Consider the following 22,558-nt stretch of genomic DNA (forward strand, 5'->3'; position numbering starts at 1 on the left):
AGTTTGAGATGCCCTGTTGCAGTGTTGCTAGCTGTCTTCATACTGTGTCATTTGTCCGGCACCAAGAATTGCAGCTTGTTTTCACTCCTTTCCTGCTACTACTTTCCATTCATTGAGCTAGAAGCCTAGAGCTGATATGAATTGATCTCTCTGAGGATTAATCTACAAGCATCACTGATAGCAACAATCATATGATCCTGATCTTCATAATGGTGATTCATGATGCTCTGGTTGCGCGCAATATCAACCCTCTCAGCATTATCCAATCACCATTTCTCCTAGACCAAAGACGACCAAGTAACAACCTTACTAATAGTGAGCAGAAGTGTTTCCTGTGGTCCTGCCTCTCCAAATCCTGCATCCTGAAACAGGGAAACCTATAGCACATGACCACGATTCATCACATCGTCCCTTTGCATTCCACAAGTATCCCAGATGCAGCACAAATCTGGGGAACTAGAGAGATAGCTGCAGTGCAGAGTCCTCGATGTGGCATTTCGTCGAACATGAGGCCTGCCACCCGACGGCAACGGTTCCGTAAGCCGAGCTCGTCAGGGAAAAGGAAGGCCTCAATCCCAGATCTCAGCAACCGGGAAAAGTGAGAGTAGTTGAAGCGTGAGCCAGTGCAGCGCGCGGTGGATGACAGGGGACCGCTGCAGGGGACTGGGCGACTGGCCGGCGCGATCGCGGCCGCGGCCGCTCAGGGGTGAAAACATAGCGTGGCATCGTCCGTGGAGTGGTGACTCTCTGACGTGTGGGCCAGCACAACGAAACTACCATTGATGACTGATCAGCTGCGCAGGGAGAAGCGCTACATCAAGACTGAGGCTTCTCAGGGACTAAACTTAGTACCCGTCGCATTAAAGAAAATCTTGGTATTTTAGGGTGTTAAATAAAATTTGTTGATAAAAACTTTTTGCACAGATGGATGCTAATTCGTAAGACGAATCTACTTAGACTAATTAATCCATGATTGCTATAGTGAAGCTACAGTAACCATCCACTAATTATAGATTAATATACATCATTAAATTCGTCTCGCCGTTTAGCCCCGAGTTTCTACAATTAATTTTCTAATTAGACTTCATTTAATATTTTAAATACTAAGATTTTCTTTGATGTGACATAATTTAAAGTTTAACCTCTGGACCCAAACATGTGTGATTTTTTAGTTTCAGCCATTAAGTCCAGTCACATCGCATGTTTAAATACCAATTAGAAATACTAAATATAAATTTATTATTAAATTAATTTCATAAGTCATGGCTGAATCATGAGATATATCTATTAAATCTAATTAGTTCATAATTTAATAACTAATTGCTATAGTAACCATCTGCTAATCATGTATTAATTATATTTAATAGATTCGTTTAGAGCCCTAATTATAACTTATGTAATTAATTTTATATTAAGTTGATATCTGAACATTCGAATTGACATCGAGCATTCGATGTGACAGCTAATTATTAAAAGGCTAATTGAAAATTTTCAGGATATTATAGTCTTAGTTTGTCTACTTTATGGTGTCGATGATACAGGCAATATTGCTATCATGTCATGGTACCTAACATTTTGAGATTATCTATAGGATGGTGTTGTTTAATCAGGTGTTGGCCCCAAGTTCAGTCAGGTGCTTCGTGCTCGCTGAAAAAAGTTCAGTTCCCGGTATGTCACCATAATGGGCAGCATCTTTTTTTTTATCTAAAAAAAAAGATCCGGTCAGATTCCAGCTTTTGCATTGATAAGAAGAAACAGTTTTACAGACGGAGAAAGCGCATGTCACCAAACAAGGTTCGATGGAGCAGACCGCCCCAACAAAAATGGAGAATAAAAATTTATCCACTGCTCCCTCCGTCCCAAAAGAATGCAATTTTCACAAAACGAGAAATCAAACAATTTCAAAATAACCAAATTTGTACCAAAAAATTACTAATATTTATCTTTTATCCCACCACAGAATCAATTCTTGCCTGCATGCATTGCAGAGACCTGTTGAGGAATAGAATAGCTAAGCGCGTCGCAGCCTGGTGTTCATGGCCATTGGCCAACCAAGACTTGAAAAGGGTCGAAGGTTCACACACACTATCGAGCCGTTGACGGCCAGTCCACTCCATGTCCGTGGCCTGGTCTTCCATGGAAGGGCACACGAATAATTGGTGGGGACGATAGCTACAGTTGGAGTTGATAGCTGGCCATGCTCGCATGTCGGTGATCAAATCATCAGCAGAGAGACTGGGGCAAGGTCCAAGAACACAAAACTGAAAACCCCACTCGGTGCTTGAGGCGGCTCGCACACGCTGATGCTCGCATGGCGATTCCCCGGTTGCTCCTCCTGCTGCTGCTGCCGCTCATGCCGGTGATGCAAGCGCAGCCGGGGCCCTTAGGCTACCCTGCCGCCACCGTCCCGAGCAGTTGGGTCAACAGCCCATCCCTGCAGCACGCTGTCAACTTCACCGACGGCTCCGGCGTCCGCGCGCTCCTCCTCAGCAACCTGTACGACGTCTACCAGGGCCCGTCCTTCGCCGCGGGCTTCTACTGCGCGCCTCCCTGCGACGCGTTCCTCTTCGCCGTCTACATCGTCAACGCGAACAGCGGCGGGGCGTGGTGCTGCCGCGGATCGGGATGGCCCAGGTCGTCTGGGCCGCCAACCGTGGCCGCCCCGTCGGGGAGGGAGCCACGCTCAGCCTCACCGCCGCCGCAGGCCTGGTCCTCCGCGACGCCGACGGCAGCCTTGTCTGGTCCGCCGATGGCTCCTCCGGCGAGGCGGTGGCCGGGCTGACGATCACCAGGTCCGGCAACCTGGTGCTGCTCGATGGCAACAACGCGTCGGTGTGGCGATCCTTCGATCACCCGACGGATTGCCTGGTTCCTGGACAGATTTTGGCAGAAGGGATGGTGCTGACACCAAACATCTCGACCACCAATTTTACTGCCAACGATCAGCTGCACATCACCGTCCGAGATGCGGGCCTGTACGCCTATGCCGGATCCAGCCCGCCTCAACTCTACTACCCAGATCACACTACCGGAAACCCACCCTTTGCCGAGACAAAGCCTAAGTACGGATCAAGCTACATTGCGTTCATCAACGGGAGCCTCATCTCCTCTTTCAATTCCTCTTCGACCGTCAGTGCCGGCGACGTATTGATCGATCTGGCTCCTCCTCGATCACTGCAATACATGAGGTTTGAGACTGACGGGCACCTGAGGTTGTACGAGTGGCAGAACGGCTGGGCAGTTGTGCAGGACGTCCTTGGTGCAGGGGACTGCGCCTACCCAACAGTCTGTGGGCAGTATGGTTTATGCAACAACGGGCAGTGCTCTTGTCCTTCCGAAGACAATTCTAACCTGGCCTACTTCAGGCCAGTTGACAACCGGAGGATCAATCTTGGCTGCATGCCTGTGACTCCAATTTCTTGTGCGTCGATGCAGGACCACAAGCTCCTTGCTCTAAGTAATGTTTCTTACTTCAATTATGTAGATGCCGATTTGCCTCAGATGATTGATGAAGAGAGTTGCAAGAAGGCCTGCTTGCGGAACTGCTCCTGCAAGGCTGCATTCTTTCAGTACTTCGGTAACAACACTTCTCAAGGCTCATGTTACCTGCCAACACAAGTCTTTTCCTTGCAAGTAAATCAGTTGGAAGTAACGCACTATAGCTCTTCTGCATACCTTAAGGTGCAGATCACACAGCCATCCCCTAGTCCTAGACGTCCTAGTCCCTCGAATTCAAATGGTGTGGTGAATAGGTCCACACCCACAGGAAAGAGAAGGATTGTTGCTGGCGCAATTGCTGGTTTCACAGTAGCAGGAGTATCTTTACTTGCTGCGATCATCACTAGATTAGTGGTTTCTTGGAGGCGATATCAGCATAGAGATGATGACGATGAATTTGGAGAAGTACCAGGTATGACTACTAGGTTCACATTTGAACAGTTGAAAGTAGCAACCAGGCAATTTAGCAAATTGCTCGGGAAAGGAGGATTCGGATCAGTTTTTGAGGGTCAGATAGGAGAGCACAGAGTTGCTGTAAAACAGCTGGATCGGGCTGGTCAGGGAAAGAAGGAATTCTTGGCAGAAGTTGAGACAATCGGAAACATTCACCATATAAATCTAGTGAGATTGATTCGCTTCTGCGCCGAGAAATCTCAGAGACTCCTAGTGTATGAATATATGTCGAAAGGATCATTAGACAACTGGATCTATTTCCGAGATGCGAATAGGCCTCTTGATTGGCAAACGAGATGCAGGATTATCACCGATATCGCCAAGGGCCTAGCTTATCTTCATGAAGAGTGCCGGCAGCGAATTGCTCATCTGGATATCAAACCACAAAATATCCTCTTAGATGACAACTTCAGTGCAAAACTTTCTGATTTTGGTCTATCTAAGATGATTGACAGGGATATGAGCCAAGTGGTTACAAGAATGAGAGGCACTCCTGGATATTTAGCTCCTGAGTGGTTGACATCACAAATCACTGAGAAAGTTGACATATACAGCTTCGGTGTAGTAGTCATGGAAATTATCAGCGGGAGAAAGAACCTTGATTATTCCCAACCCCAAGAAAACGTTCATCTCATTAGCATATTGCAAGAGAAGGCAAGGAATGATCAGTTGGAAGATTTGATTGGTATGAATGGCGATGAAATGCAAATTCACAAAGAAGAACTGATCCAGATGATGAAGCTCGCCATGTGGTGTTTGCAGATTGATTACAACAAGAGGCCTCAAATGTCAGTTGTTGTCAAAGTATTGGAAGGTACAATGAATGTGGAAGCTAATATAGAATTTAACTTTGTAGCTACTGCTCCAGGCAACCTTGGCAATGATAGGAAATTTTCTTCATCAGCTCCACTTCTAGCCTCACATTTATCAGGTCCTAGGTGAAATGAACCTTCTGGGCAAAGATCACATACAGAATATTTGCATGCCCAGAATCAACCATGCTTTTGTTGCACAAAACAATATATTCTGATGTACTTGGAGGTTTTCCAGTAGTTTTCTCACAGGAATATCAAAATACCATTAAGTTTTTTTTTTGTATGGACTGGATGAAGGATATAGATCCATTGTTGGGGTGCCAATTTAATTTTCTCTATGGATCAAATAAGTTTTGAGCCTATATATTCCACCAAATAATGCTAGAATTAAGTGCAAATACTGATAACATAAATTTATGTTACATGTTTGTTACTTTTAGGATTTGTGCTCCTACTTTTGAAGAAAGGGTAGTAGTTATGAGCATTAGTTGTGGTTAATAACAAAAGAAATTAACTAAATATTTCACAAATTTGGAGAGTATACTTGCAGTTGGTCTTATAGGTACAGGGTTATTTTGTCGCATAATATTTTTTTAATGTAAAGAAATTGCAACAGATACCATGTGTGATATGTGCGTAGTTGGCAAATATAAGCAAGCAGAAAGGTAATGCACACGTGAAGTTGAAGTAGTATTATGTACCAGTAATCAGTTGATGCTAGATGGCTTCATGTATAGATAAAACGCCACCTGAACAGATAATTCTTGCCTAGATGTACTTCCTGAGAAACCATATACATTTTCACTCATCTGGCAATGGCAAGCACTTCTAGTTCTAGATGCGCTGTTTGTTAGTTGTCCACTTGTCCTCTTACTGTGTCAACTTCCAGCACCAAGAATTCAAGCTTGCTTTCACTTGCCTTCTGGCTAGAACCAGTAAAAATATATGAGGAGGCTGCTACTACTTTGTACTTTCCATTCCTGGTATTGCTAGGAGCCTGAAGTTAAACACGTTTAGCTGATATGAATTGCTCCCTCTCTGAGAGCATTCATCTAGAAACATCTATAACTGCAACAATCAGCAGATCTTCATAAAATGGGTAGTGACGAATTGATCAATCAAACCCACAAAGATGTCCGAAATCAGGGCAATCCGTTGTATCTCTCTGTAAAAGCACCAATTACTGGCACGTCTTACCTCCAAATCCAATGAAGATTTCAAGAAACTTCATGGTGCTCTAACTGCTCGTGATACAAACCCTCTCAATGTTAATTAATCACCATTTCCCATGCAGCAAAGGCGACCAAGGAACAACCTTACCAATAGCGAACCGAAGTGTCCTGTGGCTCTTCATATCCTTAGCCGCCCAGTTTGCGCCATGAAGCTCAGAGCACACGATCGCGACTCAGCAAATGGTCTTTGCTTGCATCTGATCCTTTGCATTCCACAAGCACCCCAGATGCAGCACAAAGCTGCAGAACTGGAGAGCGCTGCACTGCAGACATGACATCAAGATCAAGCACTCGTGTCCTGGAAGGGGCAAGATGGCTCCTTCCTCCCTGTTTTGCCCACCCTGTCAGGAGAGGCAGGAGCAACGCCATGCGGGCCGCCGAACCCACCGTGTCATCCTCATCAAAAGCCACATTCTCTTGAAGTCTTAAACTACTCATCTTTCCTAACGCTCTGCTCAATGGCCTCACCAGCACATGAGACGGGCGCCACAAGAAGGTAACTCCCTGCCAGCGTGAAATCCCTCGATGCAGCATTTCGTCGAACAGGTGGCCGGCGACCCCACGGCAACGGGGTAGGATGCCCAGCCCGTCAGGGAAAGCGAAGGCCTCGATTGCAGCAGCCTGACAGGTTGCGAGTAGTCGAAGTGCACGCCAGGTGCAGCGTGCGGGAGCTGACAAGGGACCGCGGCAGGCGGCTCGGCGCTCGCCGCGGCCTGAGCCCGCGGCCGCGCGGGGACGGGAACATAGCGTGGTTTCGTGAGTAGAGCGGTGCCTCTCGGACTCGGACGTGTGGTTTCGGAGAAGCGCTTTTATCAAGGGCTGAAGGTTTTCTTTATGTTTAGGATTTCGTAATTTATGTCATTATTACTTTTGTCTACGTTATGTGTCGTTATGATGTCGATAAGACAAATGAAATATAAGTCATTATGATATTTTATCAGATTCATTGAATATTTTCTAAATCTAGACAAATTGTATGTCCAGATTCATTAAACATTCTATAAATCTGGACACAGTAAAACATTTCTAGAATGACTTATATTTCAGAACGGATAGAGTATACTGCTATCTTGAGATTATCTGTAGATGATGTCTTTTAATCAGGTGTTGGCCAAGGGCTGTGAGGTGCTTCGTGCACACTGAAATAAACAAGCCGTTCGCAATATGTCACCAGGATGAAGCCGGGCTTGGAAGCTTGAAAACCGGTTCAGTAGCGCACGTACCAATTTGTTGAATGAAAACATGAGAAAAATCTAAAACGTACTCAATGTGGATAAAAAGGGATGGAAAAAGAAATATATTTTTTCGGAGCTATTTTTTCAAAAGGACGGGAAGAACGCTGCGTTAGTTTTTTTTTTAATAAAGAACGCTGCGTTAGTTAGTTCTATTGGAACTTGGAAGAAGAAGAACATGCGACTATTCGCGAGCGACGTGTTTACATAGGTGGAATTTCAGACTGCCCGTGGGGCCGTGGGCAAAACAAGTCCAACTACTGGTACTGATCGACGGGACGAAGAACACACGGCTACTTTAACTCACGATGGGCATGGTTGCTCCACGGAGCGATCCGTAATCGCTCCGTCCGACTCATTTGTAGGTGGTGGAGCACCGGTCGCTCATTTGGTTCTTTTCCTGCCCCGCGGTGCACCTATGGTTATCGTGGTTCGACCCACGTACAGCCCTGCCTCTCCGCCTCTGTTTGCCTTTAGTTAACTGTAGGTACAGACTCCAGACCCTTTACTTGCTTTACAGGCACAAGTAAATGTTAGACATCTAGGCAATTTTCGGTATATTTTAATTCCAAAATGTATAAACTAGCAATATTTCTATGACTTTAAGGAGTAAAATAAAACATGTGAACATGTTTATACTTATCACACATATAAGCATAAACAATATAAATAACCAAAGTTTCAGGGTGTACCCTAAAGCGGGGCCGTTGCCGGAGGCATTGGCTGCGCTGTTACCAACTGGAGTAGACATCTACTCGGTTGGCCTCAGTCGAAGTAGTCGAACTAAATCGGTGCAGGAAGAAGTTCGCAGTGCAGTCCCACGAACGGTCACCAAGATGTAGTCGACGTAGTCGTTCGGCCACCAGAATGTAGTCGACGTAGTCGTTCGGCTCGTCCACCAGGAAGTAGTCGTACAATCGGGCAAAGCCTTAGTATTTTTGAGCAGTCACGCTAAAGCGTTACCCAAAAACCTGATTGCCCGCCTATCCCGTGCAGGATCTCAAGGCGAGCAAGGTTTCGGAGGCCTGCTCACGCTAATTCTGTGCGCGCAGAGATTAGCGTTGGGGAACTCAGTTGTTGCAACTGGAGAGGGAGAAGAGAGGAGCCGAGTTGCCTCAGTGCTCTGGTGCAGGATGGATGAGGGGCATGGCACTCCTTATATAGTGACTCAGGTGCTCAGGTTCGTTGAACCTGGACACCATCAGAGTCATTTAGGTGATGCGGTTATGGCCATTAATTACAGATTTAATTGCACGTTTAATCGCATGATTAATTGCTGTCAACGGCAAAATAGCCATCACATCACATCACACCGCGCCGCGCCGCGCCGCGCCGCGCCGCGCCGCGCCTCGGCCTCGGCCACGGCCACGGCCACGGCCACGGCCACGGCCCGGCCCGGCCCGGCCCGGCCCGGCCCGGCCCGGCGAGGCGAGCGAGCGCGCGCGCGCGTGTGGTTCACCGTCCTCCTCTTACCGGCTTCACAAGTGGTGTACAAGAAGTCCACCTTTTAAGTCGGTTGAGATCCTCCTCAATTCCCGGTACGGAATTAAACATTGATTCCCTAGCATTAATAGTGGGCTTTAAATTCTTTTAATGCTTTAGAATAAATGGGCCAAGCCCATTACTCCAACAATCTCCACCAAGAAATTCAAGCCACACTAGAAATACCCTCATTCTCTCATTGATATACCAGTATTCGACAGAGACTGTTAAGTTGAACTTCCATCTAGGACAAAGGCTACACTTATTCACAACTGTGCAATGGACTATGCCTTGAATTGCCAGTTTTGTGCAAACAAGTTTGACCAGAGCCCTACACTGGTACTAGGCTGCAAAAGCATCCCCGCGGTTTGGAGCTTATAAGTCATACTCCAGGCCCTTCATGAGTTTCTAGAGAATACCCAATTCTCATAGACCATGACCAGTGGTCAAACTCATATAGGTGTGTTCCTTTCAGATGTTCTGTAGGACAACATCTTTTGTTTCAAGAAAACAACTCATTTGTTTAAAAGAAACCACCTGGCACACATTAAGGTATAGACCAACCTGCCATACAGATTAGAAGAGAAATGCACCTTATACACGGAATGAGCCCTTTTCACAAAGGTTCTCTTCTCACAGTCAGACTTTAGTTTTATTTCACCATCCTAATTCACGGGATCTCCGATCACATAGGACAGGTTTCCACTATAGAATGACTCACGTGGGTCTCAAGCCCAATTCCATAGATGCATTGTCTATCACATTTCGTGAAAGACCCTTTGTAAACTGATCTGCCAGATTTTTAGCCGTCTGAACATAGTCCAGGGCTATAACTCCGGAGTTTCTCAATTTTCTGACAGATTTCAACCGCCTTTTCACATGTCTAGATGACTTCATGTTATCCTTTGAACTATTCACCTTGACAATTACCGTTTGATTGTCACAGTTCATTAGGATTGCCGGTAACGGTTTTCCAACTATCGGCAAGTCCATAAGGAGCTCACGAAGCCACTCAGCCTCAACAGTGGCGGTATCTAATGCTGTGAGTTCTGCTTCCATAGTTGACCTCGTTAAGATGGTCTGCTTGCAAGACTTCCAGGAAACAGCTCCACCACCAAGTGTAAACACATATCCACTTGTGGCCTTTATCTCATCAGCATCAGAAATCCAATTTGAATCACTATACCCTTCTAGTACCCTTGGGTACCCGGTGTAGTGAATTCCATAGTTCATTGTCCCCTTCAGATAGCGCATTACTCTTTCAAGACCCTTCCAATGATCATCTCCCGGGTTTGAAACAAACCGGCTCAGTTTGCTTACAGCAAACGAGATATCAGGTCTTGTAGCGCTCGCTAAATACATTAATGAACCAATGATCTGAGAATATCTCAGCTGATCTCGCATTATCCTTTTGTTCTTTCTAAGAATTAAACTGGCATCATATGGTGTTGAGACAGGTTTATAGTCACTATAACCAAAGCGACTTAACACCTTCTCCACATAGTGAGACTGTGTAAGAATCACCCCACCATTGATCTCTTTTACCAGCTTTATATTAAGGATAACATCAGCTTCTCCCAGATCCTTCATCTCAAAATTTTGAGATAAAAACTCTTTGACTTCCTTAATCACATTAAGGCTAGTGCCAAAGATCAGTATGTCATCCACATACAAGCACAAAATCACTCCTTCAGCCCCACCATAGCGATAGTACACACATCTGTCAGCTTCGTTCACAACAAAGCCGGCAGAGGTCAAAGTTCTATCAAACTTTTCATGCCACTGCTTAGGCGCTTGCTTGAGACCATATAAAGATTTTAACAACTTACAAACCATTCCTTCTTGACCCTTTGATACAAACCCATCCGGCTGATCCATATAGATCTCCTCTTCTAACTCTCCATTGAGGAAAGCCGTCTTAACGTCCATCTGATAAACGAGAAGACCATAAGAGGCTGCCAAGGAAAGTAACACTCGAATTGTGGTCAATCGGGCAACTGGTGAATAAGTGTCAAAGAAATCTTCTCCTTCTTTTTGTGTATAACCCTTGGCCACAAGCCTAGCCTTGTACTTTTCAATAGTACCATCTGGCCTAAGCTTTTTCTTGAACACCCACTTGCATCCAACCGGTTTACATCCATAAGGACGTTCAACGACCTCCCAGGTTCCATTAGACATAATAGAATCCATCTCACTCCTTACTGCTTCCTTCCAATAGTCAGCATCAGGAGATGAATATGCCTCTTCAATGGTTCTGGGTGTATCATCTATGAGGTATACAATGAAATCATCACCAAAAGACTTTACAGTCCTTTGTCTCTTGCTCTTTCTCGGAGCATCATTGTTATCCTCCTCAGGATTTTTTACAAGTGTATGTTCATTGTGTTCTATCGGCTCAGCAGAGCCATCATCCTTGATGAACTCTTGCCTAGATGAACTTGTTTCATCTCTCATGGGAAAAATGTTTTCAAAAAATGTAGCATCTCTGGACTCCATTATAGTACCAACATGCATGTCAGGTACTCCAGATTTCACTATTAAAAATCTATATCCAACGCTGTGAATAGCATAACCTAGAAAGATACAATCCACAGTTTTAGGTCCAAGCTTACGTTTCTTGGTTATTGGCACACTCACTTTTGCCAAACAACCCCATGTACGTAAGTATGACAGTGTTGGCCTTTTCTTCTCCCATTCCTCGAAAGGAGTTATCTCTTTATTCTTTGTAGGAACACGATTTAGGACATGACATGCAGTCAATATAGCCTCACCCCACCATTCCTTGGAAAGTCCCGCTGTATCTAACATGGCGTTAACCAAATCCGTTAGAGTGCGGTTCTTTCTTTCGGCAACCCCATTTGACTGAGGTGAATAGGGAGGCGTCCTCTCATGAATAATACCATGTTCCTCGCAGAATAAAGTGAATAAATTTGAGAAATACTCGCCACCACGATCTGACCTAACTCTTTTGATCTTTCTCTCAAGTTGGTTTTCTACTTCAGCTTTATAGATTTTAAAGTAGTGTAAAGCTTCATCTTTTGACTTCAACAAATAGATGTAACAAAATCTAGTACTATCATCAATCAAAGTCATGAAATATTTTTTACCACCTTTTGTCAACACTCCATTCATTTCGCACAAATCGGAATGAATTAATTCTAAGGGTGCCAAGCTCCTTGCCTCCGCGGTCTTATGAGGCTTACGAGTTTGTTTTGATTCAACACATACATGACACTTAGAATTTTTGACAAAAGTGAACTTTGGAATTAAGCTCAAATTAGCTAAGCGCATCATACAACCAAAATTAACGTGACAAAGCCTCGAATGCCAAACATTTGTTTCATCAACGTTAATAACATTGTATGCAATTTTATTACAAACATCTGACAAAGAAAGACGGAACAAACCTCCGCTTTCATAACCTTTTCCAACAAAAGTACCAAACTTAGACAAGATACATTTATTGGACTCAAAGACTAATTTGAAACCATCTCTACACAGTAGAGAGCCGCTGACTAAATTCTTCTTGATGGTGGGGACATGCTGCACGTTCTTCAGCTGCACGGTCTTCCCCGAAGTAAACTTCAGATTTACCGTACCAACACCAAGAACACGCGCATGTGATCCGTTCCCCATCAGCAAGGAGGAAGTCCCGCCGGTCTGGTAAGAAGAGAACAAAGAAGCATCAGCACAAACATGAATATTAGCACCAGTGTCAACCCACCACTCGGGTGAACCAAAGACTGAAAGAACAGTAGGTAATAAATTACTGTACCCCGAAGTTCCTCCAGGCTCGCTAATAACCATGTTGGCGGAGTCGTTGCCTTTGCGGTTCGGACACTTTGCAGCAAAGTGATCCGTACTAGCACACACATAGCAGGCTCCCGTCTTCTTCTTCTTCTTAAAAGTGGTTGTCTTCTTAGTCTTTGGTTGGTTCTGCGGTGGCTTTTTCTTGTTCTTATGGGAGTTGTTCTTCTGAACAAGATTGGCACTTGAAGCACCAACAACTCCTTTCCCACGTATGTCCTTTGCTCTCGCCTTCTCCTCAACATCAAGAGTCCCTATGAGTCCATCTATTGTGAACTCCTGTCTCTTATGTTTTAGAGAAGTAGCAAAGTCCCTCCAAGAAGGTGGCAGCTTAGAGATTATACCTCCAGCCACAAACTTATTGGGTAACACACATGGGGACTCTTTGCTGCAATTTTTGAGATCTTTTGCCAGAGTATGTATTTCATGAGCCTGTTCCACTACAGAACGGTCTTCGACCATCCTGTACTCAAGGAACTGCTCCATGATATACAACTCACTCCCGGCGTCAGATACTCCATATTGAGCCTCAAGAGCATCCCACAAAGCTTTGCCAGTTGGCAGCCGGATATAAGAATCCACCAGGTTATCACCGAGAACACTAATGATCAAGCCTCGAAAGAGGATATCAGCCTCATCGAACGCACTCCCTTCCTCTGGAGAGAATTGTTCAGGCTTACCCTCTTTCACATGGATCACTCTCGATAGTGTTAACCACAGTATAAGCCGCTCTTGCCAACGTTTGTAATTTGAACCATCAAAAGGTGATGGTTTGATTGATGCAGCAAAGCTAGATACCGAAAGCCTATTAACATAATCAGGTTTTTGGATTGTTAGACATCTAGGCAATTTTCGGTATATTTTAATTCCAAAATGTATAAACTAGCAATATTTCTATGACTTTAAGGAGTAAAATAAAACATGTGAACATGTTTATACTTATCACACATATAAGCATAAACAATATAAATAACCAAAGTTTCAGGGTGTACCCTAAAGCGGGGCCGTTGCCGGAGGCATTGGCTGCGCTGTTACCAACTGGAGTAGACATCTACTCGGTTGGCCTCAGTCGAAGTAGTCGAACTAAATCGGTGCAGGAAGAAGTTCGCAGTGCAGTCCCACGAACGGTCACCAAGATGTAGTCGACGTAGTCGTTCGGCTCGTCCACCAGGAAGTAGTCGTACAATCGGGCAAAGCCTTAGTATTTTTGAGCAGTCACGCTAAAGCGTTACCCAAAAACCTGATTGCCCGCCTATCCCGTGCAGGATCTCAAGGCGAGCAAGGTTTCGGAGGCCTGCTCACGCTAATTCTGTGCGCGCAGAGATTAGCGTTGGGGAACTCAGTTGTTGCAACTGGAGAGGGAGAAGAGAGGAGCCGAGTTGCCTCAGTGCTCTGGTGCAGGATGGATGAGGGGCATGGCACTCCTTATATAGTGACTCAGGTGCTCAGGTTCGTTGAACCTGGACACCATCAGAGTCATTTAGGTGATGCGGTTATGGCCATTAATTATAGATTTAATTGCACGTTTAATCGCACGATTAATTGCTGTCAACGGCAAAATAGCCATCACATCACATCACACCGCGCCGCGCCGCGCCGCACCGCACCGCACCGCACCGCCCGTCCGGCCGCACCGCGCCGCGCCGCGCCGCGCCTCGCCTCGGCCTCGGCCTCGGCCTCGGCCTCGGCCACGGCCACGGCCACGGCCCGGCCCGGCCCGGCCCGGCCCGGCGAGGCGAGCGAGCGCGCGCGCGTGTGGTTCACCGTCCTCCTCTTACCGGCTTCACAAGTGGTGTACAAGAAGTCCACCTTTTAAGTCGGTTGAGATCCTCCTCAATTCCCGGTACGGAATTAAACATTGATTCCCTAGCATTAATAGTGGGCTTTAAATTCTTTTAATGCTTTAGAATAAATGGGCCAAGCCCATTACTCCAACAGTAAATTGATAACTACTGACGATACGTGGCATTTCCCTAGCTACGCTGGAGTTCCATATATTACCAAAGCCATCGTAAAGCATTCAGGATGATGCAAGCCATATATGTCATATATTTTCACAGCCAGTGCTTACCATGTAGGGTGCCATATACAGAAAAAAATGGATTTCAAAAAGCAGAGGATGGATTTCAACACACATACCGGAACTTCATTCATGTTGATCAGGTTGCTCAATGAAATCATGGATACTTTCCATCCGAAATTTTGATGAACCTACATAGAAATATTTATTTAGAGGATATTTTCATGAAGACTTAAGGCATCATAATTGCAAATAGAGTATATAAAAATCTTACTAGAAGCTCGAATCCAATCTTGACGGCACACTAGTGCTTCAACCGTTTCAGGAGCTAATCGACTTCTGTCATCAGATATCACTCTCTTTCCAATGCTGAATGTTGATTCTGATGCGACCGATGAAGCAGGTACCACTAGAATATCTCTAGCCATACGGGACATAATTGGATACTCAAGAGAGTTGCTCCTCCACCAAGCAAGAACATCAAAATGGCAACTGCGAGGAATGGTAGGCTTAGCTAAATATGTATCAAGCTCAGAAGGCAGCTCACTTGTTGAGGTAGCATTAAGGCTCATGTGGATGTCCCAATCTGCATACCTTCCACTTGTGCTTGTGATCAGCTGAACATCTGCAACTTGTTGTGTTGCCTCTTCACTACCAACGGTCAGTTGTGAGTACTCCTTAAACAGGTCCTTCAATAGCTTCTTCACTGTAGCAATTTTAGAATCTGCATTGTTACCAAATGCTTTTCTCAAACGGAATTCTATGTACCCAAACTTAAACCTTGGATAAAAAATAACAGGAAACGAGATCTGCAACCATGTCAACTTCCAGTATCTATTGAACTTTCTCCGCATATACTCAATTGTCACAGTAAGGTCAGAGTTCTCCTCAATAGCTCTATTCTCCAAGGCATCAAGAAAGTGGCATGTTATGCACATGTATCCCAATGTTTGATTTGATGTCCACATGTCCATGGTCAATGAAACTCGACTGTTGGCAGTTCTTAAAGTCTCTTGAAGAGCTTGTTTTTGCTCTTTAAATGCCTTCATAGTATCAGCCGTGATTGTCCTTCTTGATGTCATCTTGAAAGCAGGATTTAAGCTGGACACAAATCTTCTAAATCCATCATATTCGACGACTGAGAATGGCATTCCATGAAGTGAAATCATTCTGTCCAACTCTCTTCTCGAGACATCCTGACTAAACCTCCATTCCTTTAAAGCTACACCTTCATGAGACATTACAGTAGACTTAAGCTGATTTTCAATATTCATCACACTTTGTCTCACTTTGCATCTCTTCAAGTGATTTCCCATAGCACTTGTTCCTGACCATCTCTTAGCACTGATATCAACATTGCAATGGATACATTGATCTTTGGTAACAATACCCCCAACACGAACTTTGGAGAATTCAGTCCAAACCTTAGATCTAAATTGCCTGTTCTCCTCTCCATATAAGAATCCATCTACCATCTCCTCAACACCACCATTTTCAGCAGGTTCATCCTCGTCCTCTTCCTCACCTCTCCAGCTGTCGCCTAGATCCCCACCCTCGTACCCCAAATGATAACCACCACTGTCAGTATTGCTGTGATCATTAGTAGTACTGGTTGGAAGACACGGTCTGTTGTTGGCCTGCAATCCTTCAATTCTTGAAAGTGGGGTTCTGTATTGCTTCCCTCTAAGCTCTATAGCCTCAATTTCAGGAGTACCAGTTTGGAGAGAAGTGTCTGATCAAACAATATCAGTAAATTGCAAGTATCTAAATGCAATTGAAAAGGCTAGAAATACATATTTGCATTCTGATCTAGTACAGCTTTAATCCATATTCATCAAATGACACCTATTCCTATAGTCAATTTTCAGAAGGAATCAAATTAGACCACGTAGACACCTATATGCTATACTTGATCGAGCCATGACAACGCACCTCGGCGTGATCCACCGTGGTGTACTCCTGCTAGAACATGTAGACGTGCCTCGGCGCCCCCTCCTTCGCTGTCGAGATCCGCCTCTCTAGCGTGGCCTTGTTCCGCTCTTTCATCTTCAGGCATGCTAGTTGGACGAGGCTGTCACAGAACAGTCCAAATAATACTGATCAAGTGCAATAATTAACAACTTAAGCTTAAACCACAGCTTCTGCACTCAACCAGTACACCCAGACTGCCTGCTGTAACCAAGATCGATTACACGGGAACTCTCGACAAAAGACGAGCACAGATGATTACAAGCAAAAGCAGAGTTCAAATTAATTTACAAACAGAGTTTAACACAAGCTTCAAAAATAATTTACAACAAAGTTTTACAATCGAGGGTTTACAATCCAAATCTCAGAGTTCAACACAGCGGAAGTAAAACAAAGTTTAAAACAGAGACCCAAAATACAATACGATAACTGCCATCGATGACAAAAGACGAGCTTCACATTTTGCCCACTGATGTGAGGCCAATCTGCCCGTACTTCATGGAGAAGACGGAACCCACTCAACAGTCCAACCCGGAGGAAGAGGCTGACCACTCCAAGATGCGCAGATCTCCTCGAAGTCTTCCGGAACACAGCCTGCTCAGAAGGGGGTACAACCAAACCCTGAGTACTCTAATACTCAGCAAGACTTACCCGTCTATGGGTATACTTAGCCCATTAACTAGACATGCAAAGCTCTTTGGCTCTGGAGTTGTTTTGCGAAAAAGCTACTAATACTGAATCCTTACTTTCAATATTTTAGCTCCAATTGATTTGACAGCTACAAACTAGGTTCGCCTATTTCTCTAGAGCATACATGGTTGATCATATTATCTTTTAGTAACATACAACTCAACATTTCCATTCTAGTCTCATTTCACTTCTTTACTACGATGTGACAGAGAGTCACGGTGAATCGATCCGATTTAACCTTGCAAGGTGAACCTAACTCACATGCCAAGTGCGACCCCGCCGAGTCACACCGAGCAACCGTTCCCACGATTACCCCGAAGCCTGAATCAAGCCCGCCAGCACCCGGATGATGAGCCCCGCACGTGCGAACACCCGGTGAACCCGTGGACGACTTCACCATCCGTCATTCCTACCCAGCACCGCAGGTCGAGAATCAGAGTTCGACGCAATTTAGGTAATTAGCTTACCGGTTTCGACTACCTCCTACTCCCGGCATGTGGTTAGTATTGTTCAATCCTCGATCAATAGTGCCAACAACGGTACGGTCCTCAATCGACACAGGTGGAGTCTCGGTTTTTCCTTTATTCCATAGTCATGTCCAACTTTCCTCCACCCGGTCTCCACTTTCAATCATACAGTACTCTTTTCCCATAACCTTCTGAAATAACAACCCTATATCTCGCGGGTGACAGAAAATCACCCGTCTTCTACCGAATCTTCTTTACGCGTAGCAGTGCTATCGTCCTGCACATACTAGTAGAGACACTGGAGTAATCTAGGGATTATGCATCTAGAGTTCCATACAACTCCTAGAAACTTAATGCACAAGTACATACTTTAATAACACTTTATAAATTTAAAGTAAGGGTTATGCTTCGGGGCTTGCCTTGCAAGTCAGCGGGGTTAGCAACGTCTTCCGGAGCTTGCTCAACGGCTTCCTCGATCTGCTGCTCTCCTGCTGGTGGCTCCTCTCTCCTGCTGGTGGCTCCTGGACCGGCTCAGCAACTAGCTCGTAGACAGCTTCGTTCGCGGTGTATACACGTATGAAAAAGGGTGCCATGCAATAAATAAAATGGTGCAATGAAATGATATAAGTGCTCATGATGCATAAATTTCATAATTTTTAGAGCAATAGAACAACCGGTATTAAATAAATAAGCTTAAACACAAACCAAAATTTAACAGGGGAAAAAGTGACATTTCATAAGCATGAGTATTTTTCCTCTGAAGATCTTGATCTAAACAACTCAACAAAATTTAGTTTGCATTTTTTTGCTATTTACTAAGCATTTTACAATATCAGTACACAAAACTGAAACTGTAATTTAACTGGAAACCGGAACCTCAGGGTTCCAAAACCAGAAGTTCCGGTTTTGGGGGCAAAAATAGGGGACAGCCAGGCCAAGGCCATGGCCGGCGCGTGGCGCGCCGCCCTTGCCGGTGGCGAGGCCGGCCGGTGGTGGGGCTGGGCAGCTGAATGGCCAGCACAGGTAGGCCGGGCCGCAGTGCATGGAGGCATTGCGCAGGACCGCGCCAAGGTGACCCGTGAAGGGAGGGTGGCGGTGGCGGGCTAACCGCGGCGGCGTGGCCGCGTTCCGGCGACGGCGGTGCTGGGAGGAAAGGGGGAATAAGCCGGGGAGTAAGAAAGGGACGCAGCGAAGCTCACCGCACACTTGAATCGAATGGAGGAGGACGGAGGTGGGGGCTCGGCGTGAGGGGGCGGACGGCGATGGTAGACAGCGGCGGCGGCCCGATTCCGGCCGGGTTTGGGCACGGCCGAGCTCGGGAATGGGTGGAGGTGCGGGGTGAGAGGGATCAGGGTTTTTGGAGGGTCGAGGTGCGATGAATGGCGGCGAGGCGGTGCGGTGAGCGGCGGCGCTAGGGTTTGCTTGGCTCCGCTCGCGGCGCGAGGAAGGAGAACGACGAAGCCAAAACGGAGTTGGCCAGTGCAACGTCGTAGAGAGCTTAAGCGGCGGTGCGGACGTCAGCACGGTGACGCGTGGCGTCGCCGGCGGCACAGTCGCCGGTATGGGCGTCGGAGTAGGTGAAACAGAGCAAAACCAGAACTTCCGGTTTCCAAACCCGAAACCTCCGGTTTTTGGGGCAAAATAGATTCAATTTTGGAGCGCCCAAAACTACAATTTTCGCACAGCAACTTGAAATTTGGCCAACATAAAAGTTGTAGAGGAAGAAATGTTCTACAACATTGGTATTGGATAAAAGTATTTTTGATCAACGATTTGAGAGATAAAATTGGGTCAAAAGAAGATCAAAACTGATTTTAGACTCAGCGCAAAGAGGGGTTCAGACAGAGATTGGACTGGATTTTGACTGCTGGTTTGTAATTAGCAGAAATTGCGCAAACATAATTAAACTTGAATGCATGTGATGACATGAATTCAAAATATAATTATGCATACACAATTACCACTAATGACAAAGCTTAAACTAATGATCATGATTAAACGATGTTTAGCGGCTAATGTACAAGATTAACACCAGGGGTGTTACAGAGGCGTTCTCTTTCTCTTCGATCCAGGCATGCTGAAATCAATGGCAAACAATGGTATATTAGAATCAAGATAAATGTATTTCTAATCTGCATTTATTTTGAAACAAAAGTTATCACCTGGATAGGAACTGCGACATCGTGGGTGTCGAAGTGACATCGGGGTGTTGGATATTAGGTGGTAGAGTCTCGTCCCCAGAGGTAGGGCATTGCTCCTGCCCCGCTTCAGTCCTGCTTCGCTTTAGTCTTGCCTGCTCTGTAACCGGTGCCTCCATAGATATATGAAACTGCAGGCATACTTTGGTCATGAGCATGTAGCAGACATAGCAGACAAAAAGAAATATTTGGGCATGTATGGTTAGTACATATAGGGTCAAGCTGATATTTTGCACATGCTAAAATAAACTGTAGACAAACATCTGCTATGTCCGCTAACCATCAGCTATGTGCAGACAACCTGATATTTGTGCACATGCTAAAATAAATTCCACATAGCAATATAGGTCAATCCATCTAGGGTCAAGCTGATGGATTTTAATCCATGGGGTGGTTCAAAATAACTAGAAAGCTGAGACCATCTAGGTCTGAGAAAGTGGGGAAGTGAGGATGGTACCTTGGGAGGAGGGAGAGTAGCCGATGGCACCGGCGGGACGGCCTTCTTCTTGGCGACCTTCTTCTTGGATGGCGTCGGCGAGGCAGTCTTCATCTTGGTTGCTGTTGCGAATGGCGCCGGCGAGCGGGAGCTGCGGACGTCGAGGGCAGGACCATGTTGTCGCGGGTGGTCTGGAGCAGAGGAAGTTGCGGAGGTGGATGGGCTGGGCAGACGTGCAGCCGCCACCATTATGGATGGCGCCGGCGAGCGGGAGCTGCCCCTGTCCATGGCTGCCGTTGCGGAGGGGAGGCCGCCGTTGCTGAAGCTTCGACAATCAGACAGACAGACGGACGATGTCGTGCGGTGGCTCAGATGGCGCCACCATCGCCGCCGCCGCCCCCAAACCGACGGGAGACAGGGAGTGGATCGAACCACTCGATCCAAAGGGTCGACTGACTCCGAACCATGGACCCTGCCGGACCTAATGGATAAAAAATGGAGCCCATATGGATCATTTTTTTGGGCCGGTTCAAAGAACCTTTGGGCAGAACCGAACCATGCCCATTGTGAACTATAACACAAATATTATCACCGATGGCAATGAGCTCGCATGGTAGATCTAAATTGTCCATCTCTGCCATTATAAAAAATCTAAAACAATTCCCTAATATTTGTGTAAATTATCCACCTATGCTATTATAAAAATAATACAAATACCCCCTAAATTTGCATATAAATTATCCAATTATATCATTATTAATACAAGTTAAATTACTCATAAATCTGAATAAAAAATTATATAATTATTATAAAATATTAAAGTGCACCAATATAAATTCTAAATTACTATTTCTATCATTATTAATATATAATTTATATTACTGTTTATATAAAATACTACCCACGATATTGTCGGTGTCCAGACCTCGCGGCCTGGCGCCAATTAGTAATCGATGCTGCGTGTCCCTCACCCTGAATGGTTGATGCAAGAGGCAATACAGTAACGCAAGGGTTTATCCTGGTTCCGGCCACGGGGCCGTACGTCCAGCAGGGGTGTGCGAGTGCACTGTATTATCTTGCACCGAAGTGACTGTAGTAGGGGGTACAAGCGAGGCGAGAGAGGGAGGGAACCTCCCAAGTCTCTGCTAAGTGATTGAGGCGAGTGCCAATATCGTGAGAGTGAGCGAGCGTGTGTGCGTGCGAAGATGAAAGCGTGTCCTGGGAAGGAGCCCGCCTCCTCCTTTTATAAACACAAGGAGGGGCAGAGTACACGTACAGGGGGATCAGGAGTCGTCGTCTTCTCCTCGAATCGGGGGTGTGCAGTGGTCGGCTACTATTGGAAGTACACTGTTGACCACTGGAGAGCATGGTGTCGGGCGTGGCAATTGTCCTGGACAGCTCCTTGGTCTTGCGGGGGTCGCGCCGGCGTCCTGGTGGCTCATGTGGGCGCCGTGGTGGTCGCTGTGGAGGGTACCGTCCTCCATGCTTGACGTGGCAACGCGTCGAGGGTCCTGCTGGCGGGGGTCTTGCTTTGTTCAAGATCCGTACCCCGTCTGAGGGGTGCGCCCACGCCCGTCGAGGGTCCTGCAGAGGAGAAAGTACGAGGAGTAGGCAACACAGTGGCGGGAGCAGTGCCAGGCACGTCTGCATAGGGTGTCGTAGGTTCCACAGGGTCGCAACAGTGCTGCGGATGGCGGAACAGTGACCGGAGTTGGCGGACGGGACTCCGGTCACAGCTGTTGTGCGGCATGGTGGCATGACGCCGTCTGACTCCGCACTCCGCGGTGGAGTGGTTGGCATTTAATACTTCTGTCAGGTGGCGGGTGAGCAGATGGGTTGCTAGTTCCATCTGCCGAGGGGTAACCTCGAGCGAGGTGGAGTTGGCCTACCTCCCTAGGGTAGGTCCGCTACCCTCGAGCGAGGCAGAGATGTGGTGCGTTGTCGAGGGCCTCGGCGGGGAGGCCTCGAGCGAAGCGGAGATTGTTCTGTGGGTTCGAGGGGGGCCTTGGATGGGCCGTACCGCGGAGTTGGGCCGTATGCTGAGTGAGGATTGAGCCTATTTGGGATCTAGAGGGGATCCGAGTGCTGTGGAAGAGTTGGATGAACTCCATGGTATCCGGGTGCAGAGTGACGACGGAGTTGTCATCATTGGTGGTTTCTTCCTCTCCAAGATCGCCGTCGAGTAGTCCTTCTTTCCTTCGGATCGGAAGAAGACTGATGGCCTTGGTTCGGTGTGACTGTAGAGTATGACAATGTGGTA

The 22,558-nt window shown here is 46.2% G+C and overlaps 1 protein-coding gene across 1 annotated transcript; it reads left to right on the forward strand.

Moving 5' to 3' along the window:
- Position 1: 1 nt before the first annotated feature.
- Positions 2 to 5,099, forward strand: LOC120674268 (G-type lectin S-receptor-like serine/threonine-protein kinase SD2-5). Its single transcript, XM_039955420.1, has one exon. The coding sequence runs from the start codon at positions 2,626 to 2,628 to the stop codon at positions 4,891 to 4,893; it is 2,268 nt and encodes a 755-aa protein (XP_039811354.1). The 5' UTR covers positions 2 to 2,625; the 3' UTR covers positions 4,894 to 5,099.
- Positions 5,100 to 22,558: the final 17,459 nt, after the last annotated feature.

The sequence above is a fragment of the Panicum virgatum genome, chromosome 5N (assembly GCF_016808335.1).
Source record: "Panicum virgatum strain AP13 chromosome 5N, P.virgatum_v5, whole genome shotgun sequence".
NCBI lineage: Eukaryota > Viridiplantae > Streptophyta > Magnoliopsida > Poales > Poaceae > Panicum > Panicum virgatum.